Source organism: Onychostoma macrolepis, chromosome 24, assembly GCF_012432095.1.
Source record: "Onychostoma macrolepis isolate SWU-2019 chromosome 24, ASM1243209v1, whole genome shotgun sequence".
Classification (NCBI taxonomy): Eukaryota; Metazoa; Chordata; class Actinopteri; order Cypriniformes; family Cyprinidae; genus Onychostoma; species Onychostoma macrolepis.
The window spans coordinates 5,128,089-5,147,209 of NC_081178.1; the positions used below are offsets into that span (position 1 = coordinate 5,128,089).

The following is a 19,121-nucleotide window of genomic DNA, read 5'->3' on the forward strand; positions in this document are numbered from 1 at the left end:
AAATGGGCTTCCATTAAAAAAAACAACAACTATATAGTCATATAAAAAAAAAAAAAATACGACAAAAACACAATAAAATTACTAAAGCATTAAATAAAAATTAAAACAGTAAATATAAAATAAAAACTAATTCAGAGTATTCATAAAAACTCTAATAGTATCTTAATGATATTAAACATCACTTATAATCAAGCTGTTTTCATTGTGCTGACCTTCTATGCGTGCTACGGTTACTGTTGACATGACCTCTTCCTGTACAGCCAGGTGTCGGACACTTGAGGACGTTTTCGTGCATGGCCAGGACTGTAAGAAACAATAGCATAATGTTTATCAAAAGAACAATTATATAGTAAGAATGGACATTTTATTGAATAAACAGTAATTCAGCATGTAGTGGAATTCACACAAGCTTCTACTGCAGCTTTTCAACTTTTCATGCTAAATAAAGTTTCCCATGCCATTCTTTGCAGCTTAAAATTGGGTCTCGCTTCAAATATGAACATGCAAAAACATCATGACTACAAACGCATTTTGATTACCATTTAAGAGACACACACATATTGTTGAAGTCCTATCCTTAGTAACTTTTCAGTCTGTTCATAATTAGTTTGGAGGATGTGCCCGTCTATTTAGGCTGCATCCGCGGGTCCTTTGATTCGCAGAATGCTGCCACTGGTTTAGGAGTACATGCTTTCATATTGGAGGGAAAAAAAGGGAAAAAAACTTAATTACATTTTCTGTTCCTTTTGTCACATCACTGTTTAATGGCGAATGTTTGTTGTGCTACTCTCAAATGGAGAAAACAGCAAGTGCAAAGTTGTTTCCAGAATGCATTTTTAATTTGCCTACCGCAGGAAATCAAACCTCACTTGATGTCTAAAAAGTTTCTTTGAAAAAAACAAAAAAAAAAAAACTTTTTTTTTTTTTTACTTTCAGCTTGGTGCAACATTATGTGGTTTCACTAGAAGGCTCAAGATAAGAGCTAAATACCTAATTAACACGCAAATTGCATATTACATACTTCATATCTGTGATTTTTTTTTTTTAGAGGCACTTTTGACTAACTGAAATCTTGAAAAATGACACTTCATATTATGTTTAATCTATGTTTATCATATTTTTAAAATATTTATCACATCTCCTGTAATAAACAATGGTAATTTTTCACTTTTAGGAGTTAGAAAAATAAAAAGAGACGGATTGCTTCTGAATTAAAATGCTCAAATAGTGACAAGATTAGTAATAAAAAAACGGGACCAGTGACCAGTTTGGTAATAAAGATAATTTCATATCATAATATAAAAAAATGTCTAAATTAATGGCATTGTAACCAGATATAAACTTCTTTGCAATACCTTTTTTTTTTTCTTTTTTTTTTAACTAATTATTTTCTTTAAAATATATGTGTACAAAATGATAAAAATGACTAATTGCATTTATTAATACCAAATAAATATGATGTATTATCATATTTAAGGTTTAAAGCAGAATTTTCCTGAATTTTTAACCTTTTTTTATAAATTTATTGTTGCGTTAAAATATAAAGTCTGGCTCAAATTCTGTGTAATTTGGAGTAATACTGAAACATTTATGTTTATATTAATATTAAAAAAATCATTAAAGTTTTTTTTTTTTTGTAGCACTTCATCAAAATTGAAGTTAAAATAAAGTTAAAGCTTAAATAATACATCCTTTAAAACTAGAATATATATTTAAAAATGTTCTATAAAAGGGAAGAATCTTGCATTTTCTATCACAGAAAAAAATAACAATTAGATATTTTTGTAGCATACATTTAAATTGATACACCTCATGTTATGTCTCTATGCAGAAATGTTCTGAACATAAAAGAGGCTGGTTAGTTAAGCAATCACCATGTAATCTTTTGTCCCTCAGTATCTGTACAACTAAACCTTGATCATTAGTATAGCATGAATATTTATGGGCTGAAAATGATCACAGTGTTGTTATCACTAATTGTATTTGTTCTGTTTGCATTGTACTGCTGTGAAGGGAGGAAATGTGTCTAATGTCCTCAGGAAGTGATGCGTAACACGAGAACAGACTTACTCTCTGGGGGCACTCTGACTTTGTGGGGACATCCTGATAGACTCCGGTGATGAGGGTAGAGGCCTGTCACATGACCTGTCCCATCACAGCCCGGGGTCGGACATTTGATGTCTTTCTTTTCTGTCCGAGGGGAATCTATAACACACACACAAACAGTAAAAACAGTGCTCTTTAAGAACACATAGCTACAGTTAACCCCATCCAGTCTCGTTTCTCTCTGTGTAAGCTAAAGCGCATCCTGTAAAAGCATGTTGGGTGTCTATGTATTCATCCATGACATTAGTTAAGGCTGCAGTCTTACTCAGGGCACCGGTTTCTTAGCGCTGATCCATAGGGAGATTATCTTCAGAGATTACCCATTAAACAGCAGTCATTGCAAGAATCAAAGTGCTTAAAGCTCACATCAGAGATACTTTACTAGGATTTATGACTTAATTTATGCTCATGGTAAAATATCTGGCTGATACCGATAAAAATCCAGCGTTTCGTGTTACAGAGATGTCATCAGAAGATTTTCTTCTTGTACTTGTAATTCTCCCACCCCATAAAACATGGTGGTTATTTACCATTAAATATTTTGTTGGCAAAATGTTTTTAGCACTTAAGAGGATTTTATTTATCTATCCCTCTGGGCTAGAATCTCTCTGTCTCTTTCTTTGTATGTGTTGATATTGCAACATTCCAGTCTTATTGCAAAATGCATATAATATAAAACACACCACCAACACGCATAAATCTAAAGTAGTTTTTACAGACCAAATACAACAAGAAACGAAATGATACCACTTTACAATTAGACCCCGTTTGTTAATGCATTAACTAACATTACCTAACAATGAGCTACACATTTGTTGCAGTGTTTATTACACTTTGTAAAAATACTGTTCATTGTTAGTTTATGTCAGCATTACTAATGTAGTTAGCTAATGTTACCAAATGGAACCTTATTGTAAAGTGTTGTTAAAGAAATTAAGGGGTTTTCAATACGACAGAGTAGTTTCTTTTGGAGTGAATGAATTTGAATTTACAATTAGCATTAATAGTGTAAATGACATTACACTGTAAAAAATGATTGTGATTTTAACGCTAAAAAACTGTGAAAAAGCTACGGTAAAAACCTGTTAAATGGTTAACGGTAAGTTCCCCTAATATATATACGGTGAAAAACTGTAATAGACATTTCAGACAATTTTACGGTGAAATACCGCTTTTGGAAGTGAAAAAGAATGTAAAATTTACAGGGAAAAAAACGTAAATTGACATTCCCAGAATTCCCTGCGTTGCATTTCAAATTTTGTTTCAATTTGATGTTTTTTCTTTGAAATAACTATGTTTCTTTGTTTTTTCTTATCAGTTATGTTTATTAGGGTTGTATGTTACATCTAATGTTGTTAAATTAAAGTTTATTGCATATTTCAGTTTAATGAGTCTCACCATGATGATGTTTAATGTTTGTGTGAATGACACTGTGCACCTTCTATATATGTTATTATTTATGTTATCATCATGTGATTTTCTCATCATCACCGCCTTGGTGACATCTGACTGCCGAAAAAGCCGGTTCTTTTTAGCGAATAAGAAACGCAACCAGTATACCACGCAACCAGTAACGTTCAGTAAGAAAGAGACTGCAACAACAATAGACGGCTGCATTTACAAGCCAAACGAGAGGGTAGGGATAGCCCAGCTTAGTTCATAAATATTTGTTATCGGTCATAAATTATGGAAAAAAATAGAGCAGACACTGGACATGGATGAAGCTTTCAAGAGCGCATGTGTTGACCGCTTGCGTCAAATGGAGTACACTTTGAAAGGCTATGCATTCGATGGTACGCTAGCATATGCATACAAAAAGTAAGTATACTTTGGGCTTAATGAGCCATTTACAAGTGAATCAGAAACATGTACAGCGCAACAAGTCTGAGCGCTGAATAAATAATTCTGAGTTGGTTCTTTTTAACGAATCAGAAACATACAGCGCAACCAGTGTAGTCCAATTCCAGAATGAATGACTCTAATGAGCCGGTTCTTTTTAGTGAATCAAACACAAACAGCGTGCTCAGCTTAGTCCAACTCCTGTCTTTTTAGGGAATCAAAGCATACAGTACAACCACTGTAGTGCGATTCGCAAACAAACGACTCTAGTTCATTTCGATGGATCAAACACTTTCCGTGCGACCAGCGTTGTCCGACTTCTGACCAAATAAGTCTGTTCATTTTAGTGAATCAAAAGTATGCAGTGCAACCACTGTAGTGCGATTCGCAAACAAACGACTCTACTTTTTAGTGAATCAAACACATAGAACTAACTGCGAGTTACTGATTGGTTGTTCATATGATATATTTAAAGATACCTAAATGAAGTTAATGAATGAAATACATTACCAAATTTTCTTTCTTTGTTTAGCATTGTTGGACTGTCATTGGATTGCCTTCATTAGACTTTATTTATGCCTCTAAACTCTAATTAAAAGTCTATTCAAACATCTTTTGCAAGAATTGTTTTAAAAGAATTTATAATTGAAATAATTTCATCATTTGGCAATTTGCAAATTGCATTTCTTTATTCCAAGTATGCATTCCCTTAGTACTAAAAGAATTGTAAATGAAATCTCACCTTTGCTGCTGTGGTACATGGCTCGAGCGTCTATCTCCAGCATCCTCTGCTGTCTCCGTTCGTGGTTCATCTGCTCCAGGAGGAAGCGGTCCATGTCTTTGTAGGCACTGTGGAGGACCTGTCTATGTTCAGACTGCAGCACCATGGCCTGCTCTAGAAGACTGAGGTTGAGTCGGGCCCTGTCCAGCTCCAGGCGTCTGGCCACCAGACCTGGACCCCAAACACCTCCTCGCTCCTCCATCCTGGGCGTCTGGAGCTCCTCCTCACTGTCGCTGAACTCTCTTGCAGAGCCATACTCCTCCATAAAGGTCCCTGCACTGTTTCTGTTCATGTAAGCAGAAAGAGCGTCTTCGTGCAGCTGCTGGCCAATCCGGAGTCTCTTCATAAGAGCATCGTCTGCAGGTGGACTGGGGCTGTGATGGATCCCGTTGACCTTCGTTAGGGACGGAGGAGCGCTCCATTCTTCTTCATCTGCCTCTCTGTCTGGAGACAGGTGATAACTGGCTCTGATCTCCTCTTGGTTTTTGTCTTCAAAGTCCTGGTTGTGTTCCTCCTCCTCCTCTTGCTCATTCTGGTGTTCGGATATCTGAGCCGCCAGGTCTGGCGAACCTTCACTCGTTCGTTCTGACCATGACAACAAGTGGTGAGACTTTGCGTTGTGATAGATAGTGTCTTCCAGAACATCACCACCGTTGAGGTCCTCATCTGAGACACAGAAGAACGAACAGAGCTTAAATTGATGGATCATCAGCAAGAGTCTATTACATGATTGTGTTTGGAGGGAAAATACTGACAGATGGTTTTCAAAGCCTTCGGAATGACAAGTTGTGACAAACATGACAACTTGAGGGAAGTGAAGGGAAACACTAAATATTAAAAACCCTAATAAGTAAATCATTCATCACATTTCAAATGTTACTCTTTGGTCAAATGAAAAAAAAAAAAAAAAATTAATACAATTATTAAATGTATTTAAAAAAATATATAAATGTGAAAAGAAAAATTGAAGGTTGTTGTCAAGAAAACACTGACTTAAATGTGAAGAGAACCACAAAATATGACAAACCTTAAAAAATAAGTAGATAGATAGATAGATATATAGATCATCAAGAAACATCAAGAGAGTTTTACACGTATCCCAAGTGCATAAAAATATTTTTGTCTAAAACGCCATCTAGTTTCCATCCAAAGTTCAGATTACTAACTGAAATCTATACATAACTTGACCTTAAAAAATAAATAAATAACATATAGGAAATGTATAAATATTTATAAATAAATAAACATTTCCCCTTCTAATTTAATCTTCCATCTGTTCAACTTACATAACAGTATTTTTTTTATGTACTGAAAAAAAATGTTTCCACATCCACAATGGATATAAGACTACATGATATAAAGCTGTAAACGCTAATCAGAAAGAAGCACGATTTGCTATACTACTGTACTACTTTTGATAAATCCATAAAGCTTATTTGACTGGGGTTTAAAGGGTGAATAATTCCTTTTTTGACAAATCTCAGACCTTTTATCCTTTAAAATCACCTTTAAACGACTCGCTGGAATCGCAACAGACCCGATTATATTAAGTAATCGAGTCAATGATTAACAAAAGAAACTATCAGCTGGATTGATTTACAATCCACTACTGATCTCTCTGAAACTTAACCGCTGGGGTTAAAGCTCTTTGGGCACCAGGGTTTAAAGTTCAAAATACAGCGTAAGCACGAGATACATCTATCCTCTTAGAGAGCCTTATGCCACCCTCCAAACCATATGCAACCACTGAGTTGATTAGATATTAGAGCATTTTGGCTGCCGCCACATGCAGTTTCAGGGGCTTCTAATGGGATCATACTGCCTTAACAAACAGTTGCTAGTCTTAAAGAGCATATAAAGTAGTCCTGCTTTTAATCCCCCCCAAAAACATCCCTAAATGGGGGATAGAGAGCTCAGTGGCATTTACAATCTCACCCGTCTCTTGCCAAAAATGGAAACCAGGCTTTGAGGGGTTAGAGTGTGCTTGCCGATGCGTTCATACCATGCCAAACGCCGGCATAATGTCGCAGAGGTCTACTTTGGCGCTCTGCGAATACGAAGGCATAATGCTAGCGCACAACCTAAATTTTGATTCTGTTTGTGCAGATAATTATAGTTTTTATGCATGCTGCTTGAGGAAAGGGTGGTTAATCTCGCCCGTTTTTATTTTTGGAATTGCATCCAATTGTATGCGTGTCTAATGTTACAGCGCTGATTCTTGAGAGATGAAACGTGTCCCACACTTTTAAGTCAACATTGATATTAATCAGAACGGATCACTAGAATGCTCTTTACACAAATCAGCCATTTCATCTAAGTTACATTTTCACTCACCAAACCACTCAGTACTCAGTAAAAAATAACTGACATGTAAATATGTATCTTTAAAAAAATTACATAAATTAAAAAAATACACACACACTGCAAAAAAATTATTTTCTGTTTTTCAGTACAAATATTTTAACATTCATTAATCAAGGTACAGCAAAATGACTAAGTATCAAAATTAAGAGTTTATGCTTAAAATAGAATTAATAAATTAATTTATATATTAATCATATCAGGTTAAAATCAGGTTAGTCTTCATCCAGAATGTTTTATTTTTCCATGTGCTATTATAGAAACTCCTTAAAAACAAAATGACTACAAAACATTTGTGACTAAATGTGATTATTTTGTCAACAACCTCAGATTTTCCATGAGATGCCGTTGACATTTCAAAATACGGAGGTATTTGAAATAAATTTGAAACCATTCTGTAGTCTCAATTTACTCTTAATCATAGTTGTATGGTCCATTTATTATAAATATCTAAAATAACGATAGGAAAGGAAAAAACTCTTTTTTTTTTTTTTTTTTGTAAAAAAAAAATGGAAGTAGGAGGTTGCACCAAAACATAAACAGATTTAACTTTAAACTTTTTTAATTTCTGATCTCAAGAATCAGTAGCCCACCAATAATGCAAAAACAAGCAAGAACATGAAGCATCTGGACGCCCAAATCAAATAGATTCCACAGCGAATGCACTTAAAAGCGTCCGATTTGCCTGATTTTGTCGCTTTTGTCAGCAGTTTGAGGTGTGAAAACCCAAAGCGGTCCAGCGCAGATGAAAAGTTCGCCAGTTATGCTAAGACACAATTAACAGAGCAGATGATTAGGAGTTCTCTGCCATCCAGATGGAGATGCAGCCCTGACCAAAAAAAAAAAAAAAATACAGAACAGTGAAAAAAAAAAAAGACTGGAGCGAACAAGGGCGAAAAATGCTTGGATGCAGAGAGTGGTTTGTGTTTTGGAACAGGTGAATGGTTTATACTCCAGAATAACCATTACCATTGTGTGTATGGAGACCAGAAGCTTGGCTGGAGTCTCACACACACACACACACACACACACACACACACACACACAACAGCACCAAATGGAAGCCTTACACCCCTTTAATTTCTCCCCTGCCTTTCCTTTTCCCTTTTTTTCCTCATGAAATTCACATACCCCTCTCGTCCCCCTACAGATCCATTAATTTCGCTACAGTCCCAGTCGCCATCCACTCCCAGTCACACCCCGCACATTATGTCTTTTAATTTTTTTCTTTTCCACCAGCACTTCTTCAGTAGTGCACTTTGGCAAAACGCAAAGCAAACATGTTGCAAGACAGCAGGGGAAATATGACAAATGAGATTTTCCTACTGCAACTTCAGAAAATAATACTACAAATTTGAAGAAGGAGGAGGGGGGGAAAAAAGGTTATGATTATTGTGGGTAATATGAAATCAGAGAAACAAATAAATTCCATTTCCAATGATGCTGTTCAATTTATTGAGCTATTTTGTTGTCCATTTAACAACCCACATGTGTCCAATAATGAGCCGCACACATTATGCCTAATTATGTATATTTGGGCTGCGTTCGATGGTCTAACAAAAGCTTTCGAAAGGGACAATTACGTTTGTTGCTTGGTTACATCGTTAAAAATATACCAAATAAGTGCAGATTATAGGGGTGTGGAGGTACACATGTAAAGCATGGGTATTGTTGCCAACATGCTCATAATTTGATTCATTAGGAAATGGCAGCATTTTGTTTCTAGAAAGGAGACTGCTTTAAAACGTAATATCGACTTTAACGTTTCCATGCCTTCGTTGCCAAAAATGTTTTGTTGTTGGAGTGTATGATCACTCTCTTTTGTCAACGAGGCACAATATAATTTGGTGCATTCTATTCTCAGTTACCCTATTTGCATAATTATGCAAGCAACCACACTTGCTTATAAAAAAGCACTTTTCCAGGCTGCATAATCAACCCGGCGGCAGCTACTTTAACGCCGCCGCCAGTTTTTAATCCGGGTTTCAAAGAAGTCGAGCGCAGGAAATCGCCTTAATCTGGACACCGGATGCACGAAAAAAAACGAACGGGAAATCGACTGTCGTGAACTTCCCTGGGATGGACGAAGAGACGGATGCGGGGAGGGAGGGGGGAGAGGAGACGAAGGAGGAGAAGGAGGAGGGAAACAAATATATGAATGCAACAGATGGTAGTTTAAAATTCAGCGTCAATTGTTCATCAAAACAGACAAAACAACAGGACATCTGTCTACCTGCTGGAGTGTCAGTGTTCCTGGGCGCGTCTTTGTCCTGAGCGCTTGCCAGGTCTTCCTCGCCGTCCCCCTCGCTGGGGCAGGGACTGGGACTGTAGTGGCGGGGCTTCATCAGGAGCGATTTCCTCTTGTTGACTGGCGCCCCGCGGGCCCCTTCTGCGGCCGCCCGCTTTTTACCCGCTCCGAGATGCAAGCTGAAAGCAGAACACAAGGGTCAATTATTGGATGCGTCGTGTCACAAATCGACCGAGTATGTGATTGGTTGAGGTACAAAGATCGGGTGAATCTGGCCTAAGAGGTTTTGATTCTTTCTGCGGTCAAAGCTTTGTTTAGACACTTGGAAGTCTTGAAGGTTGTGCCAATATTGACTCTTACAACTAAATATGATTCTTTCAGCAAAGAAAACTCTTGGTATAAGGTCCTTGAGTAGCTATATGATGCTATAAAGAGTAACAAATGATATTCTGATGTTCCTCCATGTTTTGGTTCTTTGTGGAACTACAAATGCAGCACATTCATAAAATGTGCAGAGAGATGCATTTATCCGACTACAGTTGAAAAGTTCAGGATCAGTATCATTTATTATTATTATTATTATTTAAAGAATTTTTATGCATTAAATTGATGAAAAGCGACAGTAAAAACTTACAAAATTCTATTTCAAGTAAGTGCTGTTCTTTTGAACTTTCTATAAGAATTCCGCGAAAAAAAAAAAAAAATTAGCATGGCAGCACTATTGTTTTCAACATTAACAATCATAAAAAAAAATTTCTTGAGCAGAAAATTAGCATATTAGAATGAATTCTGAAGGATCATGTGACACTGAAGAATGATGCTGAAAATTCAACTTTGCCATCACATAATAAATTACATTTGAAAATATATCCAATTACAAAACAGTTGTTTTAATTTGTAATAATATTTCACAATATTACTGTTTTTACTGTATTTAAAAAAAAAAAGAAAGACCCCAAACTTTTTTCAGACCCCAAACTTTTGAATGGTAGTGTGAACAAATTTGAATTGGATTAATAATAGTGTTTCTTCATTCACATTTCTGGTCTTACTGTAAATGATTAGTTGGGACACATTATTCCAAAGACAAAAATATAATCACTAATAATTCAACCTCTGAACCGATTTTCCATTTTGGCCTTCTTATTTTTCAATCTCTCCCCTCCAGCCACTTATAAGAAACCACTTTTCACCATCCAATCAATTCCCGATGGATCAAATCAAGCCTCGCCCTGCATTTTGTCTCACTGAACATCCTATTTCACAAAATAAAAAAATGTGACAGAAGTAAAATGGGTGGCAAAGTGCATTTTGTGCTCTTTGGGGCAGGGAGTTTGTTACAAAACTCATCAGGGCAGCATCTGAAATTCCCTGCAAGATGTGACTAAGAAAATCAGCATCGCAGATCCTCATGTGTGAACTTATGTGTGAACACTGAGTCCAAAACACTCAAGCATGAACTGGCTCATTATTTTCAATGAGAAATCTGTTGCTATTATCAGCTATCACGCTGCATAATAAGCAATGATACAGAGAATAAAATGTTTGCTGTAGGCTGATAACATAAAAAAGGTTAGTGTAGCATTTGACACAAAATGCACAAAGAAATGCACAAAACAACTTGCACTGCATTAAAAAAAGACAATTAATAAAATGCATGCAAAAAATTAACAGTGGCCCCAAAAAGTATTTGGACATTTAAGTCACACTTAATGTATGAAAATATATATATTAAATAAAAAGAAAATAAATATATACAAAATTAAAAATATATATATATTATATACAGTTCAAAAGTTTAGGATCAGTCTCATTTTAAATTTTTTAATATGACTTGTATTACCAAATGAAATATGATTTTTATTTTTTAATTATTTACGCATTAAATTGATCCAAAGTGACAGTAAAAACCTTTGTTACAAAATTCTATTTCAGATATGTGCTGTTCTTTTGAACTTTATATTCCTCAAAGAATTCTGAAAATAAAATGTTAATAAAATGAAAATAAAATAAAATCTTGTTTCCACAAAAATATTAAACAGCACAATTGAATATTAGCATATATAATAGCAAATCAGCATATTAGAATGATTTCTGAATGACCATGTGACACTGAAGACTGGAGTAATGATGCTGAAAATTCAGCTTTGATCACAGGAATAAATTACATTTTTAAATATATTCAAATAGAAAAGTTATTTTAAATTGTAATAATATTTTACAAACACTTGTAAAATAATATTTTACAGACCCAAACACTTTTAGTGTAAATTTTTATATTGCATACATATATTATATAAAAATCATAAAGTATAAAACACCAAATCAAGCAACTTTTATTTTAAAGAAAGATACAGAAGTTCACTTTTCAAGCAAAATAGTTAACATGTGATTTAAAATCTGTTGTCAGAAGTTAGTGGATCATGTTCATAGTTAATGCGCTAAAATAATTGACTTCATTCAGCCACTAAAAATCACCAGATTTAAAGTCATTGAGCAAGAGAAAAGCTCTTGATTTGTGTGCAAAAAACTTTAATAGTTTGCATTCAATGCAATTCATTTATTTTTAAGTGCGACTTAAGTGTCCAAATACTGAAGTCTTACGTGCAACTTTTGACAACTGCACGTATGCTGTAAAAGGCGTCAGAAAAGCCATAAACTGACACTCGGAAGCAGGTAGTGAACTCTGGCTTACCTGGGCGCCTCAGCGATGCAGTCAGGCAGAACTGCAAACAGAAAAAGAGAGAGAAAGAGTAAACACACGTGTTTACATTTCCACCAGCGAGACCGGCCCCTCCAGCACCTGCCTGTGATCCTTCACACACCTCTCACTTTAATGTCACACTCAGACGGACACAATGACGAAGGCTCCTGCTGACTCGGTGATAGACGCTTATGTTGAGGATACAGCTCGTGTGGCATACAAAACATCATAAATAAACCTTTTTGTGCTCTGAATGTTATGGATAGTAGCAAAAAAGATGCAAATCCAAACAAAACACAGAGATGCAAATAAGGCTTCAGGTAGTTTTTAAACCGCATGAGAGGATCTGGCCTTGTCCAGTATCAGCTGACCCGATTTAGCTAAGATTTCAAGTAGTGCTGATGGGTAAACAACAGCCCAGCAAACTCAGTAAATCGCACAGATGAGAGCTGCATGCAGTCATGCAGGCTTGGAACAACACAAAGGCAAGAAAATGATGACAAAATCTTCACTTTTGAGTGAATTGTCCCTTTAAGGTCAAGCATTCTGGGTAATGCCTCTTTTAGGAAGTAGTGCTGACTGTCAGTAGCAACTAGTTCAATCATTATAAGACAAAAAAAAAAGACTAAAAATGTGGCATCATTATCTAAAGGAGATATTTTATTATATGACTTTTGTTGGTGCAACACAAAGTAATCAGATCGATTCAGTCTTATTAAATTTATTTTATATAATTTTCAATATATAAGTTGTATATTTTTGACTTGAATAAAACCAGGTAATTTAAATGTTCCAACATGATGCACTTATTTAGGTAAATTTTTTATGGACATGGTGAAAAACATGAGATGGATTGACCGCATTTGCTCGCAAATCATTTGCATTCTCTCACACAACTATTGCATTCCGCCAAGAAACTTTACGTTCTCTAGCACAACATGTTCTCTCATGAAACATTTCCATTTTCTCATGAAAATTTTTGTCCCCCAAAGAAACTTTGCCTTCTGTCATAAAACATTTGCGATCTTTCGCGAAACATTTCTATTCTCTCACGAAACATTTGTTTTGTAGACAAATTTTTGCGTTCTCCCAAGAAACTTTATATTCTTTTGTAAAATATTTGTGTTCTCTAACGAAACATTTTCTCACAAAATGTATGCATTCTCTCACAAAACATTTGCGCTCTCTCACAAAACATGTCCTCTAGCCAAATTTTTACGTTCCTCAATAAAACTTTGCGTTCTCTCGCAAAACATTTGTGTTCTCTGATGAAAGGACGTGTTTTTATTTGTTTTCTAGCCAAATTTTGCGTTCCACAAAAAACTTAGCATTCTCTCGCAAAACCTTTATTCTCTCATGAAACATTTGTTTTCTCATGAAAAATTTTGCTTTCCCCTAAGAAAAGTTGCATTCTCTCGCAAAACATTTGCGATCTTTTGCTAAATATTTGCGCTCTCTCACAAAACATGTTTTCTAACCAATTTTGCATTCCCCAAGAAACTTTGCATTCTTTCACAAAACATTTGCATTCTCTCATGAAACATTTGTTTTCTAGCCAATTTTTGCATTCCCCTTGAAACTTTTAATTCCCTCGCAAAACATTTACACACTATTCTAAAACATTTGTATTCTCTCGCAAAACATTTGCGATCTTTCGCAAAACATTTGCAATCTTTCGCAAAACATTTGCAATCTTTCGCAAAACATTTGTATTCTCTTGCAAAACATTTGCGATATTTCGCAAAACATTTGCTCTCTCTCACAAAACATTTGTTTTCTAGACAAATTTTGCATTCCCCAAGAAACGTAGCATTCTCTCTTAAAAAATTTGCAATCTTTCTCAAAACATTTGTGCTCTCTCACAAAACATTTTTATAGCCAAATTCTGCATTCCTCAAGAAACATTGCATTCTTTTGTAAAACATTTGTGATCTTTTACTAAACATTTGTATTCTCTCGCAAAACATTTACATTTTCTCACAAAAAAGTTTTGGGCAGTCTTTCACAAAACATTTCTATTTATGAAATATTTGCGTTTCTAGCCAAATTCTTGCGTTCCCCAAGAAACTTTGCATTCTCTTGCAAAACATTTGTTTTCTCATGAAACATTTACGTTTCCGTAAGAAACTTTGTGTTCTTTTGCTAAACGTTTGTGTTCTCTCACAAAATAAAAAATATAGCAAAAAATATTGAAAAATACTGCAAAAAATATTGCATTATCTCGAAAAAAACGTGTTTCGTCACAAAATTTCTTCCCATTCCCCCAAAAAACTTTGCATTCTCTTGCAGAAGAGACAAAAGTTTCCCGAAAACTTTTGCAAGCAAATGCAAAGTTTCTCAGGGGAACGCAACATATTTGCAAGAGAAAGCAAAAGTTTTGCAAGTGAACACAAAAGCATTGAAATACAATCTTTCCTCCCATCACCATGTTCCTTCAGGGGCCCTGTACATTTTCACAATCTTGCAGACTAAATGAAAGGTAAGGTAAAATGAACTCTCTGACAGGAATGAATTGTTTTATATTTCATAAAGCATGTTTAGGATGTGCAGTACTTCCTCTTGGGGCAAAATTAGCAACCAATTATACAGTGTAAGACAATACACGTATCTGGATTTGCATGGGGAAAAAGCTGGTTCACTTTACTAAACAGTGTCTAACAATCACAGCTCTGACGACATGATATATTCAAAGCCTCGCTGTGAACCTAGTCTCACGAGATGTACAGACAGACAGAGAGAGAAGGAATGTGTGTCAGTGGGAGAGAATGTCTCATTCACAGCTTCACCTCAATCCCATGGTGAAGACTCAATAAAACACCATCATGAATTTTTACCGGCACATTAAAGGGCCAGGCGCTCATGAGAGGTACAGTACGTGGCTCTAAACACTTGAATAATGATGTCCCCTGTCATGCTTTAGTCGCTCTTTCCATTCACGACGCCCTCCTTAACTCGTTTGAAAGAATATTGCCACATAATGAAGTCACTGTCTCTGCATAATGCATTGCCGCGGCAACCGCACCTCTCTCCAGCTAAAGAGGATTAATATTAAAATTGACAGATCTGATGTGAGACCGTTAAACTAACACTTCAGATCAAATGTGCGTAGGAAAAGGGGGCGTGCGCACACGTGAGGAAACCAGCCTGTGAGAAGCCCATTGCTGAGGCATTATGGGAAATGTGTTCACCTTGTTTATGTGAACTTTGTACGGGGCAGATATAATGCATCCCTGCATGTTTATAAAAACCAATAATGCACTCTAAAGAGTGGAATGAGACCATGTTTCATAACAAGTGCTTAAAATAAATATTATGTTGCAGAGGTAATGGGTTATACAACTTTACAATGATATGAAACACTTATGTCATATAATGCTGAACAGATCAGTGGTTATTGTAAATTAATATACGAATATAAAAATATCTAAATAAAAGCTGACATTTCTATATTACAATATACTATATATTATATTCAGTTATAAAAATATATACATAATTAGATGTATATATACATAACACAATGCCAATTATTGAATAAACAATTATCAATTGATATTTTGGTGTTTAATGTAAAAATTAATGACAATATATTGAACCATAGACAGATTGATTTAGTTATAATGAATTTTCTTTGACTTCAATAGATTTTAGATATAAATCTATATATATATAAAAATTCTAAAACTAGATAAACTAAAAATATATTATATTATACTAAGTTATGTCAAAGTACTTACCATCACACGTTTCACTGCGATTCTCTTCACTGTCAGACTCCATCTGGAAAGAGAAAGGGGAAAAAAAACAGAAAGTTAATAACAAATAGCACTTTTCAATTTCAGAGATTTATAATCCTGTTTAATAACTCATCTCAACAGGATCTCATCATCAGAGTGACGGCTAAGTTCCTGTCAGTTTAGGTTATTAACAAGTAAGCCAGATTAGTGTCATGCAAAGAGTTTATTGCACTGCACGCATTTGATTTGCGATGTTATTTCACAAACAGCACACCTGCATGGGCTCACAACTTCAGATCTTACGAAAGAAAGTTTCAAACGACAGGATTACAGTAAATAACAGTAGTAAAAACCTAATCCAATCAATTCCGTGACTCCTGGCGCGTGCGATGAAGCGTCAGCACGAGAATTGAAAGGTCAGTGAACTTTACGACAAATAAAAAGGGGAAATTTCACGCAGCAGATCAGCTCCATTACGTGCATTGTGTGGCGTGCTTCATATTTTGGCTTCATTTAATTGACTTAGAAACTACAGCAACAAACTGCCAGCGCAGAGAGAACAGCCAGACAGGCCTTCACTTTTAAGAGGGTGAGACAGGGGCGAGCGCAAATATAATAATGCAAAAACCAGCGACAAACAAAAGTAGTAGTGTGTGTGTGTGTGTATGTGTGTGTATGTGAGTGAGAGTGTGTTTAGACAAAAAGAGTTGTTAATACCGCAGCACCTACTCACTCTCCCTCTCTCCCTCTCTCTCTCTCTCGGTTTCTCTCTGCCAGCAGTGCCTTGCTGATCCCAAATAAAACCTATTAAATGTAATTATTCTGGGCTGATGGCGCTCTATAGCGGTCGGAGGGTCTGGTGAGCTCGGTGAGTCACTGGCTGGGCTGTTACTTCGCTTATAATGGGAAACATGACTCCTATCTCCCCTTCTCTCGGCTTGGCTGTTGTGATTGAAGCCACTGACCTGTCATACATTTATAATAGGGGGAGCAGGTGTGGCATTGATGGACCTTAATTTCCTTTAATAAACCTTTTATGTGGCCCACTCTTAATGCCACGCCGGCCCTCTCCCGGCTCCCGACGCGTAATAGCTTCATTACTTTTGATTACTGGGGGCCCCTATTGAGACAAACAACTCCCAAACACTATAGATTACATTCTGTAAAAACTAATGTACCTGATTAGTTCATTACACTCGCTCGCTCGTGTACACATAGACGCGCGCTAACGCACGCCATGCCAGAAGTGGCCCGTCGCTTCCGGACGGCCTTTTCTGAACGCCTCTTGAAAGCCCAAACTATTAAAAACTGCCAGAGCCAGGTTTTGTTTGGTGATTTCGCTATTGTTTCGCTGGGAGAGTGAAAAGAAATCTTTTATTAGCCCCACAAGCACTGGGGTTTATCGTAACAAAGGGGACGCAGATTTCCAGGCTTACGTAATTTGATATTTCTGATATTCTGAGCGGAAACTTTGACATGAGGAGGAGAGAGCGATCAGGCTGCTAACAATCTCTTAAATTACACCGTCACCACCTTGCAAAACCGAAGCATATGTCAACAAGCGCCGAGAAACTCAGGTAACAAATGGGTTTTGAGCCGAAACAACTTTGTAAATGATAGCACAAGTGGATCTAAAGCCAAATCACAAACTAGTTTTAATATAGTAAAATTATTATTGCACAAGCTAAACTTTTTAGAACATTGTCAGAAATCTAAAATAATCAAGTTTATTTATATTAAATATGAATAAAACCACTTCATTCGAATCAGAGCACATTTAGGTTTCTGAACAAAACATTTTTTGTACGTCTACAATCATTTTTAAATGATAATACACACATATAAAAAATGTATACTAAACCTTTAGCAAACAAAAAATGTGTTGATAGTTATGCAAACTATAAAAGATACACTTTCATTTTAAGTGCATTTTCATTGTTATTGTCTGAAGCTCACACAGAAAATGTAAAAGTGACCAAATAAAAAATTTAATAAAAGTGCAAAATTAGATGGACAAATTTAGTACATTCAAAAACTGCCAGTTTTAAAACAACAGATGTTGCATTTAATGTTTAACTGTTTGGTGCAATATTTTTATACTTTCATAAATGATTAAGCAGCATATAAGTAAATACACACAAACATGAAAAATAGAGGTGAGTCCACGAAATGACATGTAACATACAAACAAGAATGTATACACTACACCTGCACATGTGAGATACTCTGACTGCTCTGTAGAAACAATGACTAATTTTACCTTAGTTTGTTTGGCCTGTAATGAATAAGATGTTCTGCGAGGTCCCCACGGGCCGCTCTGGTTACTGCACACACGTTTCTTCAGCTGTTCTAAGATGTGAGTATGACATTCATGCTCTAAGGGCAAAAAAACGACAAAAGATGTCAGTGACAACTTCAATTACGCTTGAGGTGTTTACAGAGTATTTTTGAATCTAGTGTGAAATCAATTTTTACATCACAAATGTGTCCTTGAGTCAAAACATGTTCACAAAAAATAAATAAATCAGTGGTTATGTAGACATTTCTGATTAATAACACACTGCAAAACATTAAAATATGCAGTTTTTACTCTGAAAAGCCATTTGTAACTCAATGCATTCAGTTTGCTTTAGTCAAATTGTATGAGTGATGATAAAACATTAAATGTGCATATAAATGCAGTCATATTAAAATAAATAAATTAATGACATGCTGTAAAACATTAAAATGAACATTTGTTACTATAAAATCACTATAACTCAATGCACTCAGGTTGCTTTAGTTATATAAAATATTATGATTAGTAACACACTGTAAAACATTAAAATGTGCAGTTTGTAGTCTAAAAATAGATTTCTATCTGTAAAAAGAAATTGTATAACTTGAGTTGCATAAATGCACTTGAGTTGCTTTCGTCATATTAAATAATATAATTAATAACACAGTGTAAAACATAAAAATATGCCGTTTTTACTCTAAAATGCTATTTCTACCTGATTTGACTTACTGCAAAAATACTCAACATAGTCAGGTTGCTTTAGTTGCTTCTGATATATTTAGGTTGTGCACGCTGTTTCAAGACACACAGTTCATTTTCTGATTCGCTTCCGCTTGGACGACTACATTTAGGAGTTGTTCGGATAGAAACACTAACTGTGAACGTTTCAAACGGCGCCGTAGAGAAACCTGGGAGCGAATTAACAGACAAGACCTCATGTGGCTTTCTTAACAAGATGCAAATTGATTGCTTGACAGAAATCAAATAGCTTGTGTGTAATTAATATGGTTAATCCGGGAAGAGTTTTGTGTGATTGCGCGCATCGGGACAATTTAAACGCTGCGCTA

The 19,121-nt window shown here is 35.6% G+C and overlaps 1 protein-coding gene across 11 annotated transcripts in view; it reads right to left on the reverse strand.

The window, feature by feature from the left end:
- The window catches only part of st18 (ST18 C2H2C-type zinc finger transcription factor), a 65,900-nt gene that overhangs the window by 18,642 nt on the left and 28,137 nt on the right, over window positions 1-19,121 (reverse strand). For 10 of the 11 annotated variants that reach the window (XM_058765104.1, XM_058765101.1, XM_058765096.1 and 7 more), the window contains 7 exons: window positions 18,037-18,152; window positions 15,777-15,819; window positions 12,031-12,061; window positions 9,321-9,514; window positions 4,688-5,392; window positions 2,071-2,205; window positions 213-303 (listed from right to left, as the gene is read on the reverse strand). In XM_058765104.1, coding sequence (XP_058621087.1) covers window positions 213-303; window positions 2,071-2,205; window positions 4,688-5,392; window positions 9,321-9,514; window positions 12,031-12,061; window positions 15,777-15,819 — 1,199 coding nt within the window. In that variant the 5' untranslated portion in view covers window positions 18,037-18,152. The remainder of the gene's footprint in view (window positions 1-212; window positions 304-2,070; window positions 2,206-4,687; window positions 5,393-9,320; window positions 9,515-12,030; window positions 12,062-15,776; window positions 15,820-18,036; window positions 18,153-19,121) is intronic. The other variant, XM_058765100.1, reaches the window with a different exon arrangement.